This window comes from Lissotriton helveticus, chromosome 2_1, assembly GCF_964261635.1.
Source record: "Lissotriton helveticus chromosome 2_1, aLisHel1.1, whole genome shotgun sequence".
Taxonomy (NCBI): Eukaryota; Metazoa; Chordata; class Amphibia; order Caudata; family Salamandridae; genus Lissotriton; species Lissotriton helveticus.
This window is the reverse complement of record NC_136059.1, coordinates 1956088554-1956108127: the sequence shown is the minus strand read 5'-3', so window position 1 is coordinate 1956108127 and position 19574 is coordinate 1956088554. Positions and strand designations below refer to the sequence as shown.

The following is a 19574-nucleotide window of genomic DNA, read 5'->3' as shown; positions in this document are numbered from 1 at the left end:
CCGTACTTAATGCTATTTTATTTTTTACATACCTGTTCCTTCAACACCTTCTCCAGAAAAGTAAGCACTATGTCAATGCAATGACAATTAAAAACATGCACTTCACAGCTCATTTGTTAACTTTTTGCATCATGAGCATCTGTTACGTTTGCAGATTTTCGATACACAATTGCAGATTAAGTCGTGTATATTTACATTGCTTTAAGGCAAGCAGCCAATGGCAGAAAGGCACTTTTAGCTAGCTGTCTGCCAGGCTTTGGTTTTACAACATCAGAGTCCCTGAATGACACTTCAGCTGAAGAGCCTGAGGAATGCGACTCAACGGCCCCCCTGGGGGTCGTGCCCCGCAGATTAAAGACCTCTGGTCTAGATCTTGGATTATTGTGTTTGAGGGGGACAGGGATTCGGCACAGGTGGTGGTCCAACTGTGGAAATCCTTTATGCTTTGGGGAGGCTGCTGCTAGGTTTGGTTCTGTGGGTGTTGGGAGCGGTGTTCCAGTCCTGGTCAGTGATGCTGTTCCAGTTTCAGCTGGCTGGTCTGGCGGTTGCAGAAGCTGATGAAAATAGGGTCCCGGAGGTGTCCGGTATTGTGCGTAGGTCCCTTTACTCATTGGGTGAGGCCCAGGCTTCCCCAGTTTTCAATGAGGGCCCTTGAGTTGGAGTCGGCATTGCCTTCCAAGTGGAAGTTCAGGTCTCCGAGTAGGATGTAATTGTTAGCATTGAGGACAAGTAGTGCATCGAAGTCTGTGATGGTGTTGGAGAGGTTGGTGCCCTGTCCCGATGGTCTGTAGATGAGATTGCAGCTTAGTGTGAAGTTGGCTGTGATGTGAAGCTCGAACGTCAGGTGTTCTATATTGGGGAGTGCCATGTCTGTTGATGTGGTGCAGCTGATAGTGTTCTTGTGGGTGATGGTGATTTCATCTCCAGTCTCGTGAAGTCTCCAGTATCCTAGTCTGTATCGTAACATAGAAACCAAACCAAGAGTGATCCCAGGGCAAACATGTGCAGCCGGCAACTTACCCATTCGTTTAAACTTGATTTAGGTTCCAGGGTACTGGAACGTTTAATTGTTCATTATCGTTTTTGAGCGCTTCATCTAAGTATAAAAATTGAAGTAATTTGTACCAATTTTTCCCGCATTTACTCCTTGTATTGTCTTTCAGACCAAGATGGCTACATTGCCCAGTATGCTAATGCAAAGCCCAAGTGGGCTAGCCTGCTTGGATCCACAGAAGAGCACAACCTTTCCAGTAATCAGGCAAAGCCAGAAGGACAAATTTAGGTAAGAGCTTTAACGAGATTTTGTTCTTCTAATTACTACAGATCATCTAAAATGTGGGACAAACTGTTGCAAATCTTTGAACATAGATTATTGTATAGTTTGTTGAAAACGATACATATTTAAGCTTTGGACTTCAATTACATTTTTGTCAAAGGTCTCTGAGGTTTATGAAGTCCATTCTGTTATTAATTGTTTACTGCTTGTAAAGGTGGACAAATTCCCTACCAAGTAAGAACTGCACAATGTGGGCATTTTAACACGCTTGAAAAAATTGTTACTTGTCAGTGCACAATTCTCTTATGCAGAATGGAGCTAAGGTCTCTCTTGCTTCCTTCCATGAATTATCTCACTTGGATGAGAAGTGGCTTATAAATAACAGCAAGCCTCCTTACTGCCCCATAAATATTTGCCCAGGCAAAGTACTAAAAAGAGAGCATTCTAGCTTGCCCTTCTATTGGAGGTATTTTTAATGCCGCTATCTCCCCCCTGGGATTGTTCCACTCTTATTTAAAGCAGCGCTTATTATGCCTTTTATTAAAAAATCCCTCTTTAGCTGCCTGAGACTAAGTTATATTTTGACTTTTTTCACTACTTTCTTATAATCTCTTAACCTTTGGTAAGAGCAATTACCATCAAGTTGAAGGGTTTTGCGGATAACAGTCACTTCTTTGACCCTTACTAATCCATTTTCCATCATGGTTTTAATATGAAACCCGTGGTGGTCTCACTACTATTCGAACCTAGGTCTATCACTGATGGTGGCGATGGCTGAGCGATAGGCGTATCGGACCTGCCTGTGGCCTTCAATACTACGGACTACCATACTCTGTTTCTTGGGCAGGCTGATGGCACCAAATGTGGTGATAGAGCACAATCAGTCAGGCTTGGCCCGATACCTCGGAGCCTAAGCCGGTGTGTGGTGCACCTCAAGACTCTTTTTGCTTTCTATTTTTATTTGTACCCTCTTGCCTGCCTTAAGCTAGACGTTTTTGCTTTCAGGTATCCAGATGACACTCCGATACATTTGAAACTTTTCCAAACTAAGAGGTCTGACCCCAGGACGATGGATAGATAGATAGACATACTGGTGGATTCAAAAGTCAGTTTCCCGTAGGGCGTGTCACCCTGAATGGAAATGCTGGTTTTAATAATGGTTACCATTTCACACAAGGCTAACCCACTCTCAATTTCTCCTAGTTTCCTTTCTAGTACAATGGACCTTTAATAGAATTGGTTAGATCAAAATCATAATAATGCATTAAGCGTGTTCCATAAAAGAAAGAATCGCTATTCTAAGAATGGGCTAAAAGGTGTCCGTAAGAACCCATGAAGAGTTCAAGTTCAAGAGAAAAGAGTGAGATCGTGCCTTCCATGAGATATTTAGGCATTAAAATCATCCAAGATGTTAGTAACATCGCCGCTCATAATTTGGAGCGAGTACATAAAGAATGCCGGAAACAGCTTAAGGCATGGGACAACCTCCCTCTATCTATCTTTGGAAGGACAAATTTGGTCAAAATGTCTATCTTGCCCAAATATACCTTCCTGTTCAGCTCTATCCCGATGGCCTTTGACAGTAAGCAGATAGCCAAATGTCAACAAGATATTAATTCCTTTATTTGGAGGTATGGAGCTACACGTCAGGCTTGGAAAAAGTTGAGGAGGAGGAGGCAAAAAGGAGGGCTAACGCTACCAGATTTGCAATATTATGCCTGGGCGTTGGAACTATCCTACTCCAGAATGCTATTAAAAAACCTCTAGACAGTGCTATAGGAAGGATGTTTCGAGCCATGCTGGAGGGTGCTGGACCTTCCTCTTGCCGGCTTTCTCTTCAAGTTTGGAGACCAGAAATTCTTCAAAAAGATAAAATTAAAAACTCTTCAATCATTGGCCAGAAGCTGGTCTATAATCAGGAAACGATTGGGGCTCAGTTACTTTTCCAATGCAGCACCCCTGTGGGATTCGCCAGGTACTCCACCATGCCTTATAGACAGATTGGCGTGTCCGATAAGGGACGCTGGATTTCTTACATGGTGAGATTTGTTGGCTGGCGGCTCATTGATACCCTGGGAGGAGCTGCGGGAGAGAGTAGGGACGAGTCTTTCTAGATTTAAATACCTACAATTGACTAGCTGGGCTCAGGCATTGCTTAAGAAGGGGGTCCCCTTGGGTAAACACAGCAACTTGGAAAATCTGCCTGTTACTAGACCAGGGGGGGGGTCAAGGAGGTCTCCTGTAGGTATTGGGCGATCCTAGAAGAATTAAATGGCGACTTCAAACTTGCTGAGATTTTATGGGGAGAAGAGGTGGGAGATCAGTGTGAGGAGATGTGGTTGAATTCATTTAGTCTTTTATATAACACTGTGAAACCAACATGGCTGAGACGACACCATCTGTTCACGGTACATCGAGCTTACCTCTCCCCCCAGAAGCTAGCCAAATATCAACCTGGCAAAAAATGCAACAAATATGATCTGCAGGAGGCCTCGGATGTCCATATGTTTAAAGACTGCCCCGCCATTAGTGATTTCTGGGAGAAGGTGATAGATGCTCTATCTTCTATTCAAAATACCACACTACACATCTCTCTTCCTTTGATCATCTTTGGGGTAGTTGACTATATTTCCTGGAATGCCAGATCCTTCTTGTTTTATGCAATTCTCTTGGCCAGGAGGCAGATTTGCAGATTCTGGGTGAATGCAGCTCCACCAACTTATGAAGGATGGTTGTCATCATTATATGAAGTTTCTAGAATTGACTTAGCCAGATCCTGTAGTAGGAAAAGGCTTGCCTTTTGGGACTATCTGGTAAATTGGAGGTAGGATTTCCGGGTTTTTCTTATTCCCCCCCCCCCCCCGGGTCCTATGATTATGCCTTTCTCCTGCTCCTTGGACCTATAACAAGGGCCTTTCCAGTTTCGTCCTGGGCCAACAGGTGATAACAAGCCTAGATGGAGTGATGCAGGTCTCCTTGTAGTGTTTTCATCGTCTTCTTCCGCCAACTAAGTCTCTTGTGCCTATGTTCAAGCCACGTTATTAGATCTGGGCATACAGTGGTGGTCGGAAGTTTTCTCTTGCACTAGGGTATCGGCAAATGAGGACAAAAAAAAAAGAGATCAAGCATCAAGCTCAAAATTCAATTTATCAGCAACAGCAGAAAATCCCATAAAGAGAGGTTTGCAAAACTCAGTAGAGTCTCAAAGCAGTAAGGAATCCAGAGGGATATTCATGCAGTAGCAACCGCAATCAGCAATAAGGTCTGGAGAGATGCCAAGTCAGCAATCAGAATTAAGCCTTCAGCATTCAGCCTTAAGAGTGGGTAATCTACTCCATGAGTGCACTAATATAAACATCCCCAAAAAAATGTTGCAGTCCAAGTTATATCTTCTCCTCCTTTCGGTATTCTTCTGACTCACTCATACCTGTGTCATTCAGAGATCAATGGACAGTTTTAATCAACTGTGACACTTTATTGTTACTATAACTACATATGATGCCTTCCGATTTCAGACCTCCTTTCCAATGGACATGACATATCTAACCTTCTAATAAAAAAAAGTATGTTAGCTTAACAATGAACTATGTGCAATTGAATCATCAGCTGTAATGATAACATTATAAGCACCATACCTTCCATTAGAATGTAAAACATATTCTAAAATTTCAACAGTTCAGTTCAAACATCGCATTTCTTTGTGTGAATATTTTCATTAGCCCTTAAATGATAACGTTTCTAAGCAAACATTTTGAACATTATTATTTTAATCAGAAACATTTTGCAGTTAAGTGAAACCTTTTTAAAGGCATGGCCATGCAACGGTCAAGATCTGAACATTTTGTTGTGTTTCTTTACATTAATGTTTCTGGGATAGTCATTATTGTGAGTAGAGAAGGTGCAATGTTGCAGCAGTTTCTTTTTTTGGATGGAAATGTCCTCATACTTAACGTTTTGAGCCTGTATCCATGCCATGAATGGCCCATGAGTTAGTCTCTGAGATGTGACCGCGCTGGGGTCAGGAGGGGTGCACATGCTTGCCCTTCATAGCGAGCGTGGATACTATCAAATGAATTGCCCTCGATGGATGGTGGTGAATGTGTGTTCATTTAAAATGGCAGGACAGGTCGTTATCAACATCGTATGTACGGGTTGCATACCTTTTCTTACTTTCAGTTCTTCCTGATTTTACATAACAGTTCATCCTGGCGTGCATATCACTGGTGACGTGCCTAGCCCAAACTGCACGTTTCAAACTACACAACATCTTGTTGGGGCGACCTTTCACCCCAGCTCCAATGGCACTGCCTAAACTGCATTTGCACTTCTTTTTCCAATATTTTCTGATTCAGTCCAATGTATTCCTTTCATATTTCCTTTCTCTTTAAACTCATAACACTGTTCAAGTTTAATGCAAGGAAAGCATTTCCCTGGGTTTCTCATGTTGAAAATGGGCCATCCGAACCTCTTATTTAAAACACGTACGAGCGCTGAGTTCAATGAAAGCAGTTTATTAAAAAACCCAATGCATTTCAGGTCCCTTGGGCCCTTCGTCAGGGGCAACTGAAAAAATAATAGCACATACATTAAATACTGTTAACTAATTCATATTCAACATTTCAATAAAAATGCTTTCTACAAAGTATGACTTTTCAATTATCCGTAATTAATACCAATGAAGTTATTTGTAATGTTCCTCTAAACCTCCTAACACCTCTGGCAGCGCTCAATTCCTCTAATTTGTATGTGACACAACTTCACTCAAGCCACGCTTTAACCTCTTGAGTTTTCTACTCCCCCACTTTTAGCATCATTTCTCACCCTTCGTCTGTACGTGCCCAATTATGCCCCAGTTCCCATTACTGATAGCCTTTCTTTCGTACACTAAAACTACCCTGCACACTTCCAACCTCAACCTTACTCTCAAAGCCTCTACTTTCCACCCGCCATTATTCCCCGCCCCCCACCCATTTCCCCCACCATATTAGGATGGCAGGGGGGGAATACCATTGAAATTTCAGAATTGAAACGTTTTGAAAGTTAATTATTTATAAAAAATCTTTGTAGTTACTCATTTATGTTAAACAGCTAACAACTATTGATAAAGCCAATCGTTCTCACAGATTTTAGGTGTAGGTCGTTGTTATATATCTGGATGCAATTACATCTCAGAGAGAAACCAAATACCAGTTAGGTAGCACACTATGAGAATCACAGAAATGCATTTTACGTTTTATCTTTTAGAGAGTCCCCACATTTTTCATCCCACTTAAAGACCCGTCTTCACATATTTCTATGTGACTGATTGTAATCAGTAGCTGTCGGTCCTTCCAGAAGCCTGGCTAGAGCACTTTCTTCCAAAGCGGATGCTGCATTTAATGAAAGACACTGAGCAAGCACACACTTTAAAAGGCTGAAGTTGTTGCGTTGTACAATTTGGACATTACAGTAACTGTTGAACATATTAATGCAGTAAGATATAGAGCAGATTTTTATGTGTTTAATATTTCAAAACTATGCATCCCCACAACTTTATAAGCATTTTTTTCTCACAAAATTAATTTGATTTTAAAATGCACCATTGGCCAATCTTTTTTTCAATTTATTTCTCTGGAGCAGGATCCAGCCTGAGCTCTACGTTTGGCCATTAAGCTAGCCTACGTTGCTCACCACACAAAAGTCATACCAAACTTCTACGCCTCACCACTTTCACATGTCACCAAATGGCACTGGTGGATGGCATCCTCTAATAAATAGAATACAGTGCAGGCCTCGAAAAATAATTAAAATGTTACCGGACCTGAGGGGTAGGGAATTAAGTGACTTGAATAATCTATTCAACCTAACTGGAACGTTATTGACCCATAAACTGGTTTCAAATTGTGTGATGCTGGTGCAGTACTTTACTGAGTTGCCTTTTTCTTCATTATCACATCTAATAGCACCTTCAAACATGTACGTTCAGCATGTCTGCTGCAAAAAACTAAACTATTTTACTTGATTTAATAGACTAAACCTTTGCTCCATGTATAATAAGAAGCTAGCCCACATAAAGAGTACCTGAATTAAAAGAAGTGTTATCGGCATTGGGAAACAGACCAAACAGACCAAACAAGAATAAACAGACCAAACAAGAATAAATAAATTCAAAAGAGACCTGAAAACCAGATTCGAGAAATATGAAAAGGGAATTAAGGACAGGAAGGCAACTAAGTTCTGAAGGGACAGACTAGACTAGGAGAATGGCAGATTTACACCTTTGCCAATAGATTTGATACATGTGAAGTCAGAAGGTTCTGAGTGGCAGTACAAATAGAGAAACAAACTCTGAAATGAGTTCAGACACTGGGTCTGAAATAGAACAAGAGGAGAGCGCTAGAAGAAGAACAGGAGCAACAAAACAAACAGTCTCAAATGAGTTGCGTTTTTTACAATTAGACCAGAGAGTGGACCATCATCCTGTGAAGGGGAGAGGCAGACCAAGAGGAAGAGGCAACAGAAGAGAGGAGGTGAGAGATACAGAAGAAATAGTAGGGGAAAAAACAGGGAGATCAATGCAATCCAACACAAAGAAATAGATCAAGGAGGAAGGCAAAACAATAGTATTATTAATCTAAGTTCCACTGTTTTAACTGAAAAAAATAAGGAAATCTTAGAACTTGGCTTATCTTACTGTCATCAATCGAATTTCAACTATGCACACAGTAGAATGGACTTATATTGTTTTGTTCGAAAATTGAAACTAATTGAAACTAAACAAAGTCCATGATTTAAGAACAATGGGAAATGTACAAAATATTGTGGAAATTATCCAATCGCCCAAAACCCAGATAAACTAGTTGTCTCTGATATTCCTATCCTGGAGTACATGTGGGAACTAGAGAATGAATATGAGGATACCACATCGATCCCTGTTCGCTGCACTGAAGTACTGAATCTAAGATTGTTAGAAGGAGATCATACTCCATTTCGCCCAGGGCCAGACCTATCCCACAAGCACCCAGAGATAATGTGAACATGTTTTCTGACACTGTCACCAAGGATTTAAGAGGTATATTTGAAGGGAGAAAACCTGAAAAATCAAAGAAAAACACAAGAACACAAGATATTCCGGACACTGAACAAATTTAAAAGGGACACAAATACTACTGTAAAACCATCCGATAAAGGAGGGAATGTGGTGCTGTGGGGGAAGGATCTAAATGAATAGGAAGCCCTACTTCAATTGAACAATGTGGAGTGCTACTGACAAATCAGTATGGAGGAATATGAACATGTCCCAAAAAAATGTAATGAGAGGTTAAGCTATTGGAAGGAAACAGAGCTCCTCACATGGGATGAATATCAGTTTTTAAAACAGAAACATCAGGTTCTCCCTGTGTTTTATATGATTCCAAAAGTGCACAAGGATTTAAACAATCCACTGAGGAGACCAATAATATTGGCCCAACAGAGTATATTTGAAAACACATCAAAATCTATTGACTTTTATTTTAACCCACTAGTGAGAACAATTCTGTCATATCTAAGGGATTTATTCAATTGTTTTAAAGAAGATATATGACATAAAATGGGAAGACATGGTGCTGGTGACAATGGATAGATATATCTACGTTGTACACCAGCATCAGTCACAAGGATGGACTAAGAGCTACAGAACACTTCCTTCGAAGAAACCCATGAGATTTGTCAATCATAATCAGATGATTCTCGAAATGATGGAATGGTGCCTGACCAGGAATACTTTTTTGTTTGGAAAAGAATTGTTTCAGCAGGAACAAGAAACAGCCATGGGCACCTTCTTCGCCCCCAGTTATGCTAATTTACATCTGGGCTTGTGGGAGGAGCAGGTGCTCAGAGGCCATTCCTTAGAACACTGGTCAGAGAAGATATTATTTTGGTCTAGAATTATAGATGATGTCTTCGTGTTGTGGCAGGGTACGGAGACAGAGGTGGACCAACTTTTCAATGAACTGAACAATAATGAATTGAATCTGAAATGTGTGGGTCAACAAAGCAAATATACAGTTGAGCTTTAGATATCAGGGTAAGTGTGGAAGGGGTAAACTTGAAAGTACAATTTGTAGCCTACTGCATACTATTTTACATGCGGAGAGCGCTCACCCCTTGCCCCTTATGGAGCGTTCTCCAAAGCTAAAACAGTGTGTAGTACCCCTCAGGAATATGACAAAATTGAACAGGACATGAGACAATGATTTGTCGAGAGGGTATATTCTGTAAATTGTTTGGAAACCGCATCAAAAAAGCTAGAGATCTAAACAGGGAAGTAGGACTGTTTCAACCCTCTAAAACAACTTTGAAAAAGAAAATGCGGAATCAAAGTAGCACATGTAGATTCATTACAAAATACAATGTAAAGCATGAGGAGATGAGAGCCAATCCTGGGGCGAGCAGTGAGGAAAAGACCACAAATCACTTATAGGAAATCGAAGTCCCTGACGGACTATTTGGTGAAGAGTGAATATGGATGAACAGCCCCACAACAGATGTGACTCAAACAGCGAGAAGGATTTTTTAAATGTACAAAGTGCAAGGCGTGCCAGCATGGGGAGAACCGTTCATCTTTACAAACCATTTTTAAATCAACATTAAAATCAGGAGAGGTTTGTCATGTAAATCATGTTTTGTAGTTTATATTTTAAGATGCCATGCAGGATAGTGTATGTAGGTAGCACTACCCTACCAGTCCATAAAAGATTTTTACAACACAGAAGGGCTATCCTCAACAAGGGCAGGAGCTACCCAATAGCGAGGCACTATGAAAAATAACATCAGAGGGAACCCACATCTATGGTGTACAGTTGCCTAGCAAAAGTGCCCAAAAGGAGGAGAGGTGGGGGCAGAGCGAGAGAACTGAGAAAACTAGAAACCTTTTACATCCTTGAACGAGATGCCAGAGAACAGAATGGTTTTAATCGGGATGAAGAATTCTATTAATGCCTGTACTAAAAATGAAATTTGAAAATCCACCTCATTGCATTTCATCATCTATATGAGCTACCTATGAAATGTTTTAACTTTTGACCTTTTGTATAGGATTTTTTTTTTCAATCAAGGAACTACAAGTATGAGCATAAACACTAGCTCTTTAAATTAGCAAATAGCACTTTAGCAAATAGGAGTTTTTATAAATCATTTACATTAGAATGGACAGATCAACATGTTCCTAATTTTTAAGGGGTATTGAACCCGTATATATGGAATGATTTTATAAAGAAAACGACTAAGAACTTTAGTTAGAAAATTGGATATGCACTTTGAAATATTGGTAAATTGTAGCACTAGCACTTTATATTTACAAAGCACATGCACTTTATAAAAAAGAAAAAAGATTCAGAAAAAAAAGAGTTGAATACTTGTAGTATTAGAATGTATGAGATTTAGGGGATTACAAGAATGAATTAACGGCTGCAAAAACTTTTTCATATTATGCATAATGCTCTTGAAATACAAGGTACAATGAGAAATTACGTACAAAATATTAAGGCACTGGAATAGGTTGTAAGGTATTAGGAACTGTCCATTTTTCAATCTTATTTTCATTTGAAGATCCTAAAATAACATGTTCTAAAATGGCCGTTGTTTTTACGATGTAAAACCAGATCATACACTGATAGGAAATGTGATTGTCCCTTGTTGGTGTCTATGCCCATGTATTGCTGTTCTTTGGTATTTAAATTAACTTTATGTGTGGCTCAGGCATCGTGAACAAGGCTGTGATGTAACGGGCAAAACGCGTTGGATGTTTTTTAAAGCATAAAATTACCAGAAAACTAACCTGCGAAGTGCTGATTTCGCTTTCATGTGAAGGGAGAGAGTGTTTTCTTCGATAGATATATATATATATATATATATATATATATATATATATATATATATATATATATATATATATATATATCCAAGAAAAATTCCATGAGCACTTCCCTTGTCAGGAAAAAAGACTCGCACCCCAGGGTCAGTGTAAATAGTAGATGTTATTGGAGACGCATTTCAACCAGAACGGTCTCCTTCACAAGCCAAACTTTCGTGAAAGTTTGGCTTGTGAAGAAGACTGTTCTGGTTGAAATGCGTCGCCAATCACATCTACTATTTACACTGACCCTGGTGTGCGAGTCTTTTTTTCCTGGTGAGGGAAGTGCTCACAGGATCTTTCTTGGATTTACAGCAGGGATCCGATATATATATATATATAATCCAATATTCCAGTAGAAATGCACACTCGGAATCCAGGTTAGTTTTCAGTTGCTGTTTTTTAATGCTTGCTCATTACGCGTTTCGTCTGATGAAACAGGTAACGAGCAAGCATTAAAAAACAGCTACTGTGCATTTCTACTGGAATATTGGATTGTATTTACTGCTGACTTTTGGGCATAGTCAGCGCCATGCACCACCTGGCTACGGGCTCAATCCTCATATGACCCGACGTTTTGAATCGAATATATGTATATATATATATATATCGTGGGTGTTAGCCTGAATGCCAAATTGCCTCTTGAGTGCCTTTTTTTCTGAGCTTTGACTTTCTTGTTCTCCTTGTGTAGAGCTCTCACTTTGAGACCCATTTCTCCTCTGACACTGTGTGTGTGTGCGTGTGTGCGTGTGCGTGTGTCCGACATATGCTTGGAACCTCTTTAGGGGAAATTTATGTGCCACCATCTGGAAGAAAAAAACCTGGCGAATGCCTTAATCATTGCCAGCTTTGTGTTCAGTCTTTATGGTTTGCATGGGGCATTAACATACTGCTATTTGTGTTCCCATTGGAGTGTGAATAATCCAATCCGAGGCACAGTGTTTTCACCTCTGTGTGCAGCACATGCTAAGGTTGCTGGTAGATGTAGTCCCCACAGTGCATTCCAGTCCGAGAAGTTCACACAAACAGGGCATGTAGGCAGTCCCACGTCACGAGCTGAGGTTCAGTGACCGGTTTGTGTATTAAGTAAATCCCTGACAGTGTCAGCTTGCGAGTCCTCCCACTCTCTGTTGTGTGAACATATGGCGGCAATTGTCTCCTGAAGGGGTCCCAATCAGCAGGAATATGCTGTTCTCTCCCCGATACCATGAACAATGTCTTGGGTGGGGGGGCGCTGCTGTGTGCATTCAGCACGTCACACCAGGAAAGATGTCGGCCATCTGCGGAGCTCCAGATCGAGAGGTGCATCGGAATGCAGCACCGACTGCTGCAATAAACATCAAACACCAGTCCCGCCTTTCCTCAAAGAATGGGTCCGACACATGCTTGGAACCTCTTCAGGGGAAATTTATTTGCCACCATCTGGAAGAAAAACACCTGGCAGCGCGTTTCGGCGAATGCCTTAATCATTGCCAGCTTTGTGTTCAGTCTTTGTGGTTTGCACGGGGCATTAACATACTGCTAGTTGTGTTCCCATTGGAGCATGAATAATCCAATCAGGCGCGGTGTTTTTACTTCTGTGTGCAGCACATGCTAATGTTGCTGGTAGATGTAGTCCCCACAGTGCATTGCAGTCTGTGAAGTTCACACAAACAGGGCATGTAGGCAGTCCCACGTCGCAAGCTCAGATTCAGTGACCGGTTATATATATGCATACTAATATTATAAAGAGAGAGCCCAAACCTTTGAGGCGGGTAAACTCAGTAACCACAGCACCAATCACAACACCCAATACAGCGTTGGAAAGGGCAGTTGCAGTAGAAGGACATAGGCTATGCAGATGGCCACCATATACATTTTTTTTAATTTTTTTTTTTTTAATTGTTTTTATTAACCTTTCAAGAAACAGTGGTGTTCATCACAATCATACAGTGCAAGACATACAATTGTACCGTAGGACACAATATACATTTAAAAGGTAAAAGAACCGGGCCAGCAAAGTAGTCCCTTGTGGGCGTGTCTGCGTTGTGCTGTGGGCATGGGCTGGGGGCGTGACAAACGATGGGGGCGTGTGTCCGCCCTTCATGCCATGTGAGTCGAACATACAAGCGCCGATTAAGTTGCTGCGCCGCATCAAGGGGCACGCTAGGGGCGTGACACGCTGAGGGGCGTGAGAAACGCTGGGGGCATGTGTCCGGCTTTCATGCCATGTGAACGCAATTGCGCCGCATCAAGGGGCACACTGGGGGCGTGAGGAACGCTGGGGGCGTGTGCTACGTTCCGCCCTTCATGCCATGTGGGTCGTACATTAATCAGAAGATCGTCTTCTGTGGCCGTGTGCTGGGGGCATGACAAACTCCTTCAGCTGGAGGCCTGGTAAGTAACATTACTGCAGCCTTTCCTGCGCGCTGTTACTGAACTCTCTCATTCAACGAAATTTGATGCACCTGCTACCATCAACCAGGGATCTAGCCGGGCTCAGGCGGTGGATCAGTACACTAATTACACTCGCCTGATAACATCAAACAGGCCTGCATCTGGGCCTCAAGCGGGAGAACACGCAAATGAGCGTATCTGCGTGGACAATAACTGCAGCCTCTCCTACTTGCTGTCACTGAACTCTCTCATTAAACGGATTTACCAGCAGCTGATAACTCTCTCATTCAACGACATTACACGTGCCTGATAACATCAACCAGGGCTGTAGCCGGGCTCAGGCGGCGGATCACTACACCAATTACACGCGCCTGCTAACATCAACCAGGGCTGCAGCTGGCCCTTCTCCGTCCCTATTCTAATGAAACAAAAAATGTTGTCTACCGCGAGATTTTAAAATAAATTGCCCTTGCCAAATACTCACATTACACACATTCTATTTCATACCCGGACAACGTCGGGACGGGCTGTTAGTATATATATATATATAAAATCAAAATTAACAATAAGGAGAAGGTGAGGTAAAGCATTCCGGAGTTCAACATAGTAATACCAAGTATCGGTACGTTCCTTCCCTACAATTAGCTGTTACAAAAACGAACTGCAAATACCCGCATATAGGATATGCATGCAAAGTCAGGGTCTGTGGAGCTGATTCCTCGTGTGACGTTATAAAAGTAGCTCCGTGATAATGCTCACAATAGACAAGAAACACCTCCTAGATTGTCAGCTGTACCCAGGAATCCTGGCGGTCAAACGTGAACACGTGCAAGGCGGTAACAGCAAGAGTAGAACTAATTACACAGCCACAATAGACATGGAGCTAGCACGGAGGTGCGATCAACAGGAAAGAAGGGAAAACAAAGGGCACACCTGGCAGAAAGCAAGTCACAACCCGCACAACAGAACTGAAAGCTAAGACAGTGGAAAGGTAGCAAACTAGACACTGGAAGCAAGGTGAATGGGAAGAAGGCAGAAACTGGGGAAAAGTAAATAAAGGAGAAAAAGTTCAAGAATCAACAATCCACTAAATAGTGCTGGCTCAGATATCAATGAAGCACTGTAGGTAGTGCTATTTCAAAGTACAAGAAAAGGCTAAGGTTCAGGGATCACTGAAGCACTTAAAAACAATCCATTAGATGGTCCTGCCAGAAAGAGAAGTGAAATGTGTCCGCCACTGCTAGCAGGAACCCAGCTATTAACTCAGTAGAGCCCAACGCCGACCCAAGAACTACAGCAGTACAGGGAAACCGTGGACACAATACAGGCGGCGCTCGACATCAGCCAGCGAAATGGAGGAATCTAACCACCACTAACTATGAACATAATGCCACTGGACGAATGCTCGCAATATGAAATTGGCCCGGAACATCTCCGATCTGGAAAACAGGGGAGAAAGCAGAAAAGGAGCGGACGTAACCAAAAGAGAAAAACCGCTGCAATAGCTTGGGGCAAGAGAAACATTAGTCGGAACATAATACCAGACCCAATACAAGATAGGCCAGCCCAGATGAGCAATAAAATAGATATGGAATATGAGCTAAGAGAAACTGGAAACCAGGAAGGGAGGAAAAACCCAAAAGAAAAATACCCCAAAATAGAAAGTCTGCCACAAGCCCCTCCCAAAAAAAGGAAGATGAGGCCCTCGAGGCGGCCCTCAAGGGTGACAACTGCAGCAAGCTCCACCGGCTCAGAATCAACGTATGTGTATTAAATGAGTACTCAAAGACAAGTAGAAGTAACTGAGGAATGCAATGGCTCAGGGAGGACCTTACTGTTGCGCAGAGTAGCCCAACACAAGAGAAGGGGCAAGCAGGCACCCCCACATTAGTGTTTCACCCAGAGTACAAATCAAAGAGCACAATAGATATTTTAAACAGGGGGGACATATTACGCCTACTGAAATCCATCAACAGCCTTAAAAACATATCCTCCAGCGACCTAGAGTCAGTGAAATTTACAGAACTGCCAGGGTACTCTGGGGTAGAAGTAACAAAAACAGTATGGGCTACAGCAGAATTAGCTGAGAGACTGCTAAGAGAACAAGCAAAGTTTAAGTCATGGGGAATACAACTTCGACCATTCTTAACCAAGATATCTGGATCCTCTGACTCTTGATAGCCAGCAATGGAAAGAGAACGGACGGATCAATCTGAATCCTCGCTCTCTTTCAGTATTGCGAGAGGCTCAGAGCAACACCCCCGAGAACTTAGTCCATAGAGAGCAGAGTAATAAGAGACCACCTGCCATGAAAAGCCCAACCCTGCAAGACTGGAGTTGGCTCTCCAGGACCATAAACGCTAAAACCAAAAATCAATGGCAATGCCAAAGCCGGGAACAAGCTCAACGTCTTCAACCTGTGCTCCTGAAACATCAATGGCCTAAGTGACAAGCTTATGAACTCGGAATTAAACATCTAGCTGCAATGATTTGACATCAATACACTGCAAGAAACATGGTCCAACGCTCCACCTGCATTGTCGGGCTATAACTTGAATTTTCTGCCTCCTACACAGAACTCATCATTTGGCCACAAGAAGGGAGGCCTTGCTACATACCGCTCGTTAAATCGCATTGTTGCAGCAGCGCCCTTGGCTTATAAGTTAGCCCCACCAAACGCAATGCAAGTCCTGCGATTGTCTACTCGTGAGCAGAGTAAAAAGGAGGATATAGTCCAAATAAACCTCTATCTACACCCCCAGGAAAAAACTAAGGTAGCACATCAGCTGAAGGAAGAACTTATAAAATTACTAAAAACCGAGAAAACCCAACAGCTTAATCATTAGCGGGGACTTCAATCTAAATATGCTCAGCAATTTAGCCTCCGATATCACTGAAGAGGAGGACCCTTTTGTTTGGGAGCCAGGCCATCAAGATAACACCTCGGGAGGTAGAAGCTTGAAAACAGCTAGGAGACTCCTGGCAATATTAGAAGAGCTGGGCTTCCGAGCACTCAATGGTAGATTCTTAGGGGATCACCCCCAAGCAGCTACATTTCATAGAACTTTGGCTAGTCCTACAATTGACTTTACAGTCCTCCCACTCAGCTTGTATCAAAGGGAAAGAGAATTCCATATTGGCTCAATGGACCACAGTGACCACCTCCCTCAGGAAGTAATGATTGATGCTTCCACAATATTATGTCCCCCAACCGCCAACGCACTAGGCTCAGGATACTCAACCAAAGAAAGTCGGATACAGTGTAGAACAAATGACCCACAAAGTCTTCTATCCCAAGCTAAACAGGCGAGGCACAAACAGCGACTTCAGACTTAATTGAGAGCTGGGAGCTGTTTACAAAAACACTACGAGATAACTCCGGATTATAAAAAGGAAACGTAAGGACTGAAGGAATGGTCAAAGTCTCAAAACATAAGAACCATCAAATCTTTAGAAACAACACTCAGCTAAAAACATTAAATACCTGTGCATGATTTTTGGCTTGCCAAGGTACACCTCACCTGCGCAGATGAGGCTTGAATTTGGGCTCTCCAAGGAAGAGCTGGCACACAAAGGGGAATATTTTAAAAAGCTGGCACAAAATAAGCAGGGGAGAAGCAAAAACACTCAACGCTCGCCTGTGGAAGGAACTGCAAGCTAAAGAAAACTGCCCCGCAAGGCTTTACCTGGAGGAAGCAATCAAATGGTTGGGGCTGCGTCAAGTACGGGATCTCCCAGGGCCTTTGGCGGGCTTTAAAAAAGCAGTAAATAACGATGTCAGAAAAGAATCTCTTGCACGACAAAGCCTCTCTGGTGGAGCGTGCACACAGCTGGTTTATTATACAATCTTACGCCAAACTCAAGCCCCAAACATATTTTCAGACCAGCTTCACTAAAAAGACAAAAGAGAGGTTTTTGAAATTTTGCCTAGGACTGTTGCCCTTTGCAAATCATTTGGCCCCTTGGCTGCGCCCCTCATCACCAGCAAAGTGCCGCCTCTGTGGTAATGGCGAAGAAAGTAGTGCACACCTTATCACCATCTGCAAGGATTTGCTACAAGAACGCCGGCCCCTTTTGAGACCACTATTCAATAAAAACCGGATACGGTCATGCAGGCAAGCAGTCCTGGCATGCTTCTCCGGGGCTGAAGTCCAACTGAGCTGCCGGTTGGTAAAATATCTTGAAGCTGTAGAAGCTCACCTAAATAAAGTGAAAGAATAAACATAACAAGTCAAATTGGTCTGGTTGCAGAGCAGAATCTAGCGCTAAAATCCTCATGAAGAAGGCTCCGCCTTGCATTAGCAGATAAGCAGGAAGGACAGTGACGGAACCCAGCGTAATCTTTGTACCCTAAGAGCCAAAGTAACCGGTCGGCAACAAGGGACTAGTCGGTATCTTGGTGTTCATTTAGCCTTACTGCTATACATTTTAAAACCTTGAACAGTTAATGGTCAGAGTTCAAGAACCGAAAAATCACAGTTTAGATGCCTACCTGAAACTTTTTGTTCTCCAAGCAATCAATTGTTTATGTTGTTTCAAGGGCATTTGTGGAATTTCCTTTCTTCTTCCCACTCCACTGTTTGCTCTCTTTGTAGTACATGTGGTAATTCTCTCCTGCGCTGGATTAAGCAAGCACAAGTTTACGCGGTGGATCATTTCTTGATCTACAGCCACATTAAGGGCTTCAAGAATTAACTGGATTGAATGGGAATACAAGTTAGCTCAACTTAGGTAGAGAGTTAGAGGGTCACTCCCACAAGGTTTTTATTGGCAGAACAGAATGGAGTCAGTTCTGAGGCCAATCTTATACTCTACCTACTTTAGCTCAACTTAGGTAGAGAGTTAGAGGGCCACTCACACAAGGTTGTTATTGGCAGAACATAATCGAGTCAGTTCTTAGGCCAATCTTGTACTCTACCTAAGTTTAGCTTTATTATTTTAATAGCAGTTTTTACTCACAGTTTACCATAGTTTTATCATAATTTGCTATGGCTGCTTCGAAACATGAAACTGTTTTAATTGATGATGGTTTGTTATGGTTTTAATTAACTGTACCATAAAGTATTACCTTACCTTACCACTGAAACACTTCAGAAAGTGTTAGTTCAAGGAGCAAGAATTAACTGAAGTTCAGAAACTCAGAAAACAAGGGGTCAATTACAAGGAGCACAAACTGAAGGAAACTGGGGCTTAGATGTGCTGAATTCCTCCACCCATCCTTGGCCTGCAGGAGTGGAAACAAAGCAGCGAACGGGGAAATTGAGTTATTGGAGGTTTTTTTACAAGAGCAGACTAGCTTCTGCAAAATCCAGCATTGATCTGTCATGGATAGGGATTTCAGAATAAAGTCCGAAAGGCTGAAATTCAGTATATGCATAGACTGGAAGGTCTGTACGCTTACTAGAACACTGGAAAGTCCCATAGTTAGGTACCCCTGGTGATGGGCATGAGAGCACAGCAAGAAAATCATGATTCTATACCTCTGTCAAAGGATCTGAAATTAGAGCCAAAGCCTTTGTTCTTGTGAAATACGTCCATTTCTATCAGAGTTGCAAAGCAAGGTACCAGAGGGCTATTGGCAAAATGTGATGTTCTGGGATTTAGGATAGCAAATGATAGAATAAAAAAGATCGTATGAGGTAGACATTTGAGGAGGGAAGCACATGGTTGGAGGATGCAGGATTGAATGCAGACTTGAAGGGTCCAGAACCAGGAATGGAAGTTTTAGAGATTGAATCAAAAATGCACGAGATTAAGATGATGGCAAGCTAGAGTAGCACTCGAAAAATGAAGGCAGCTAGACCGTTGACTCAAACATGCATAGCATATTGGCAGGCGCACCAGAAGTCAAAGCAAGCATAGGGAGGATAAAGGAACTAAAAGCATACTTGAACCTCTGGATCCGCAAAAAAGTTCCCATGCAGGAGGCTCTTAAAGCAGATATGTAGGAGGGTCTAGTCCTAAAGATTTACACGCTGAGAGTTCTGTCTCTTGGGCAGTCAGACTAGGGACTGTGGCTCTGAAGGTGTTCATTCTGGGAGGTTAGAA

General features: G+C 42.2%; 1 protein-coding gene across 2 annotated transcripts in view; it reads left to right on the top strand.

The window, feature by feature from the left end:
- TTC29 (tetratricopeptide repeat domain 29) overlaps window positions 1-19574 on the top strand; it is a 1214048-nt gene that overhangs the window by 42815 nt on the left and 1151659 nt on the right. For both annotated transcript variants that reach the window (XM_078677661.1, XM_078677660.1), the window contains exon 2: window positions 1164-1282. In XM_078677661.1, coding sequence (XP_078533787.1) covers window positions 1170-1282 — 113 coding nt within the window. In that variant the 5' untranslated portion in view covers window positions 1164-1169. The remainder of the gene's footprint in view (window positions 1-1163; window positions 1283-19574) is intronic.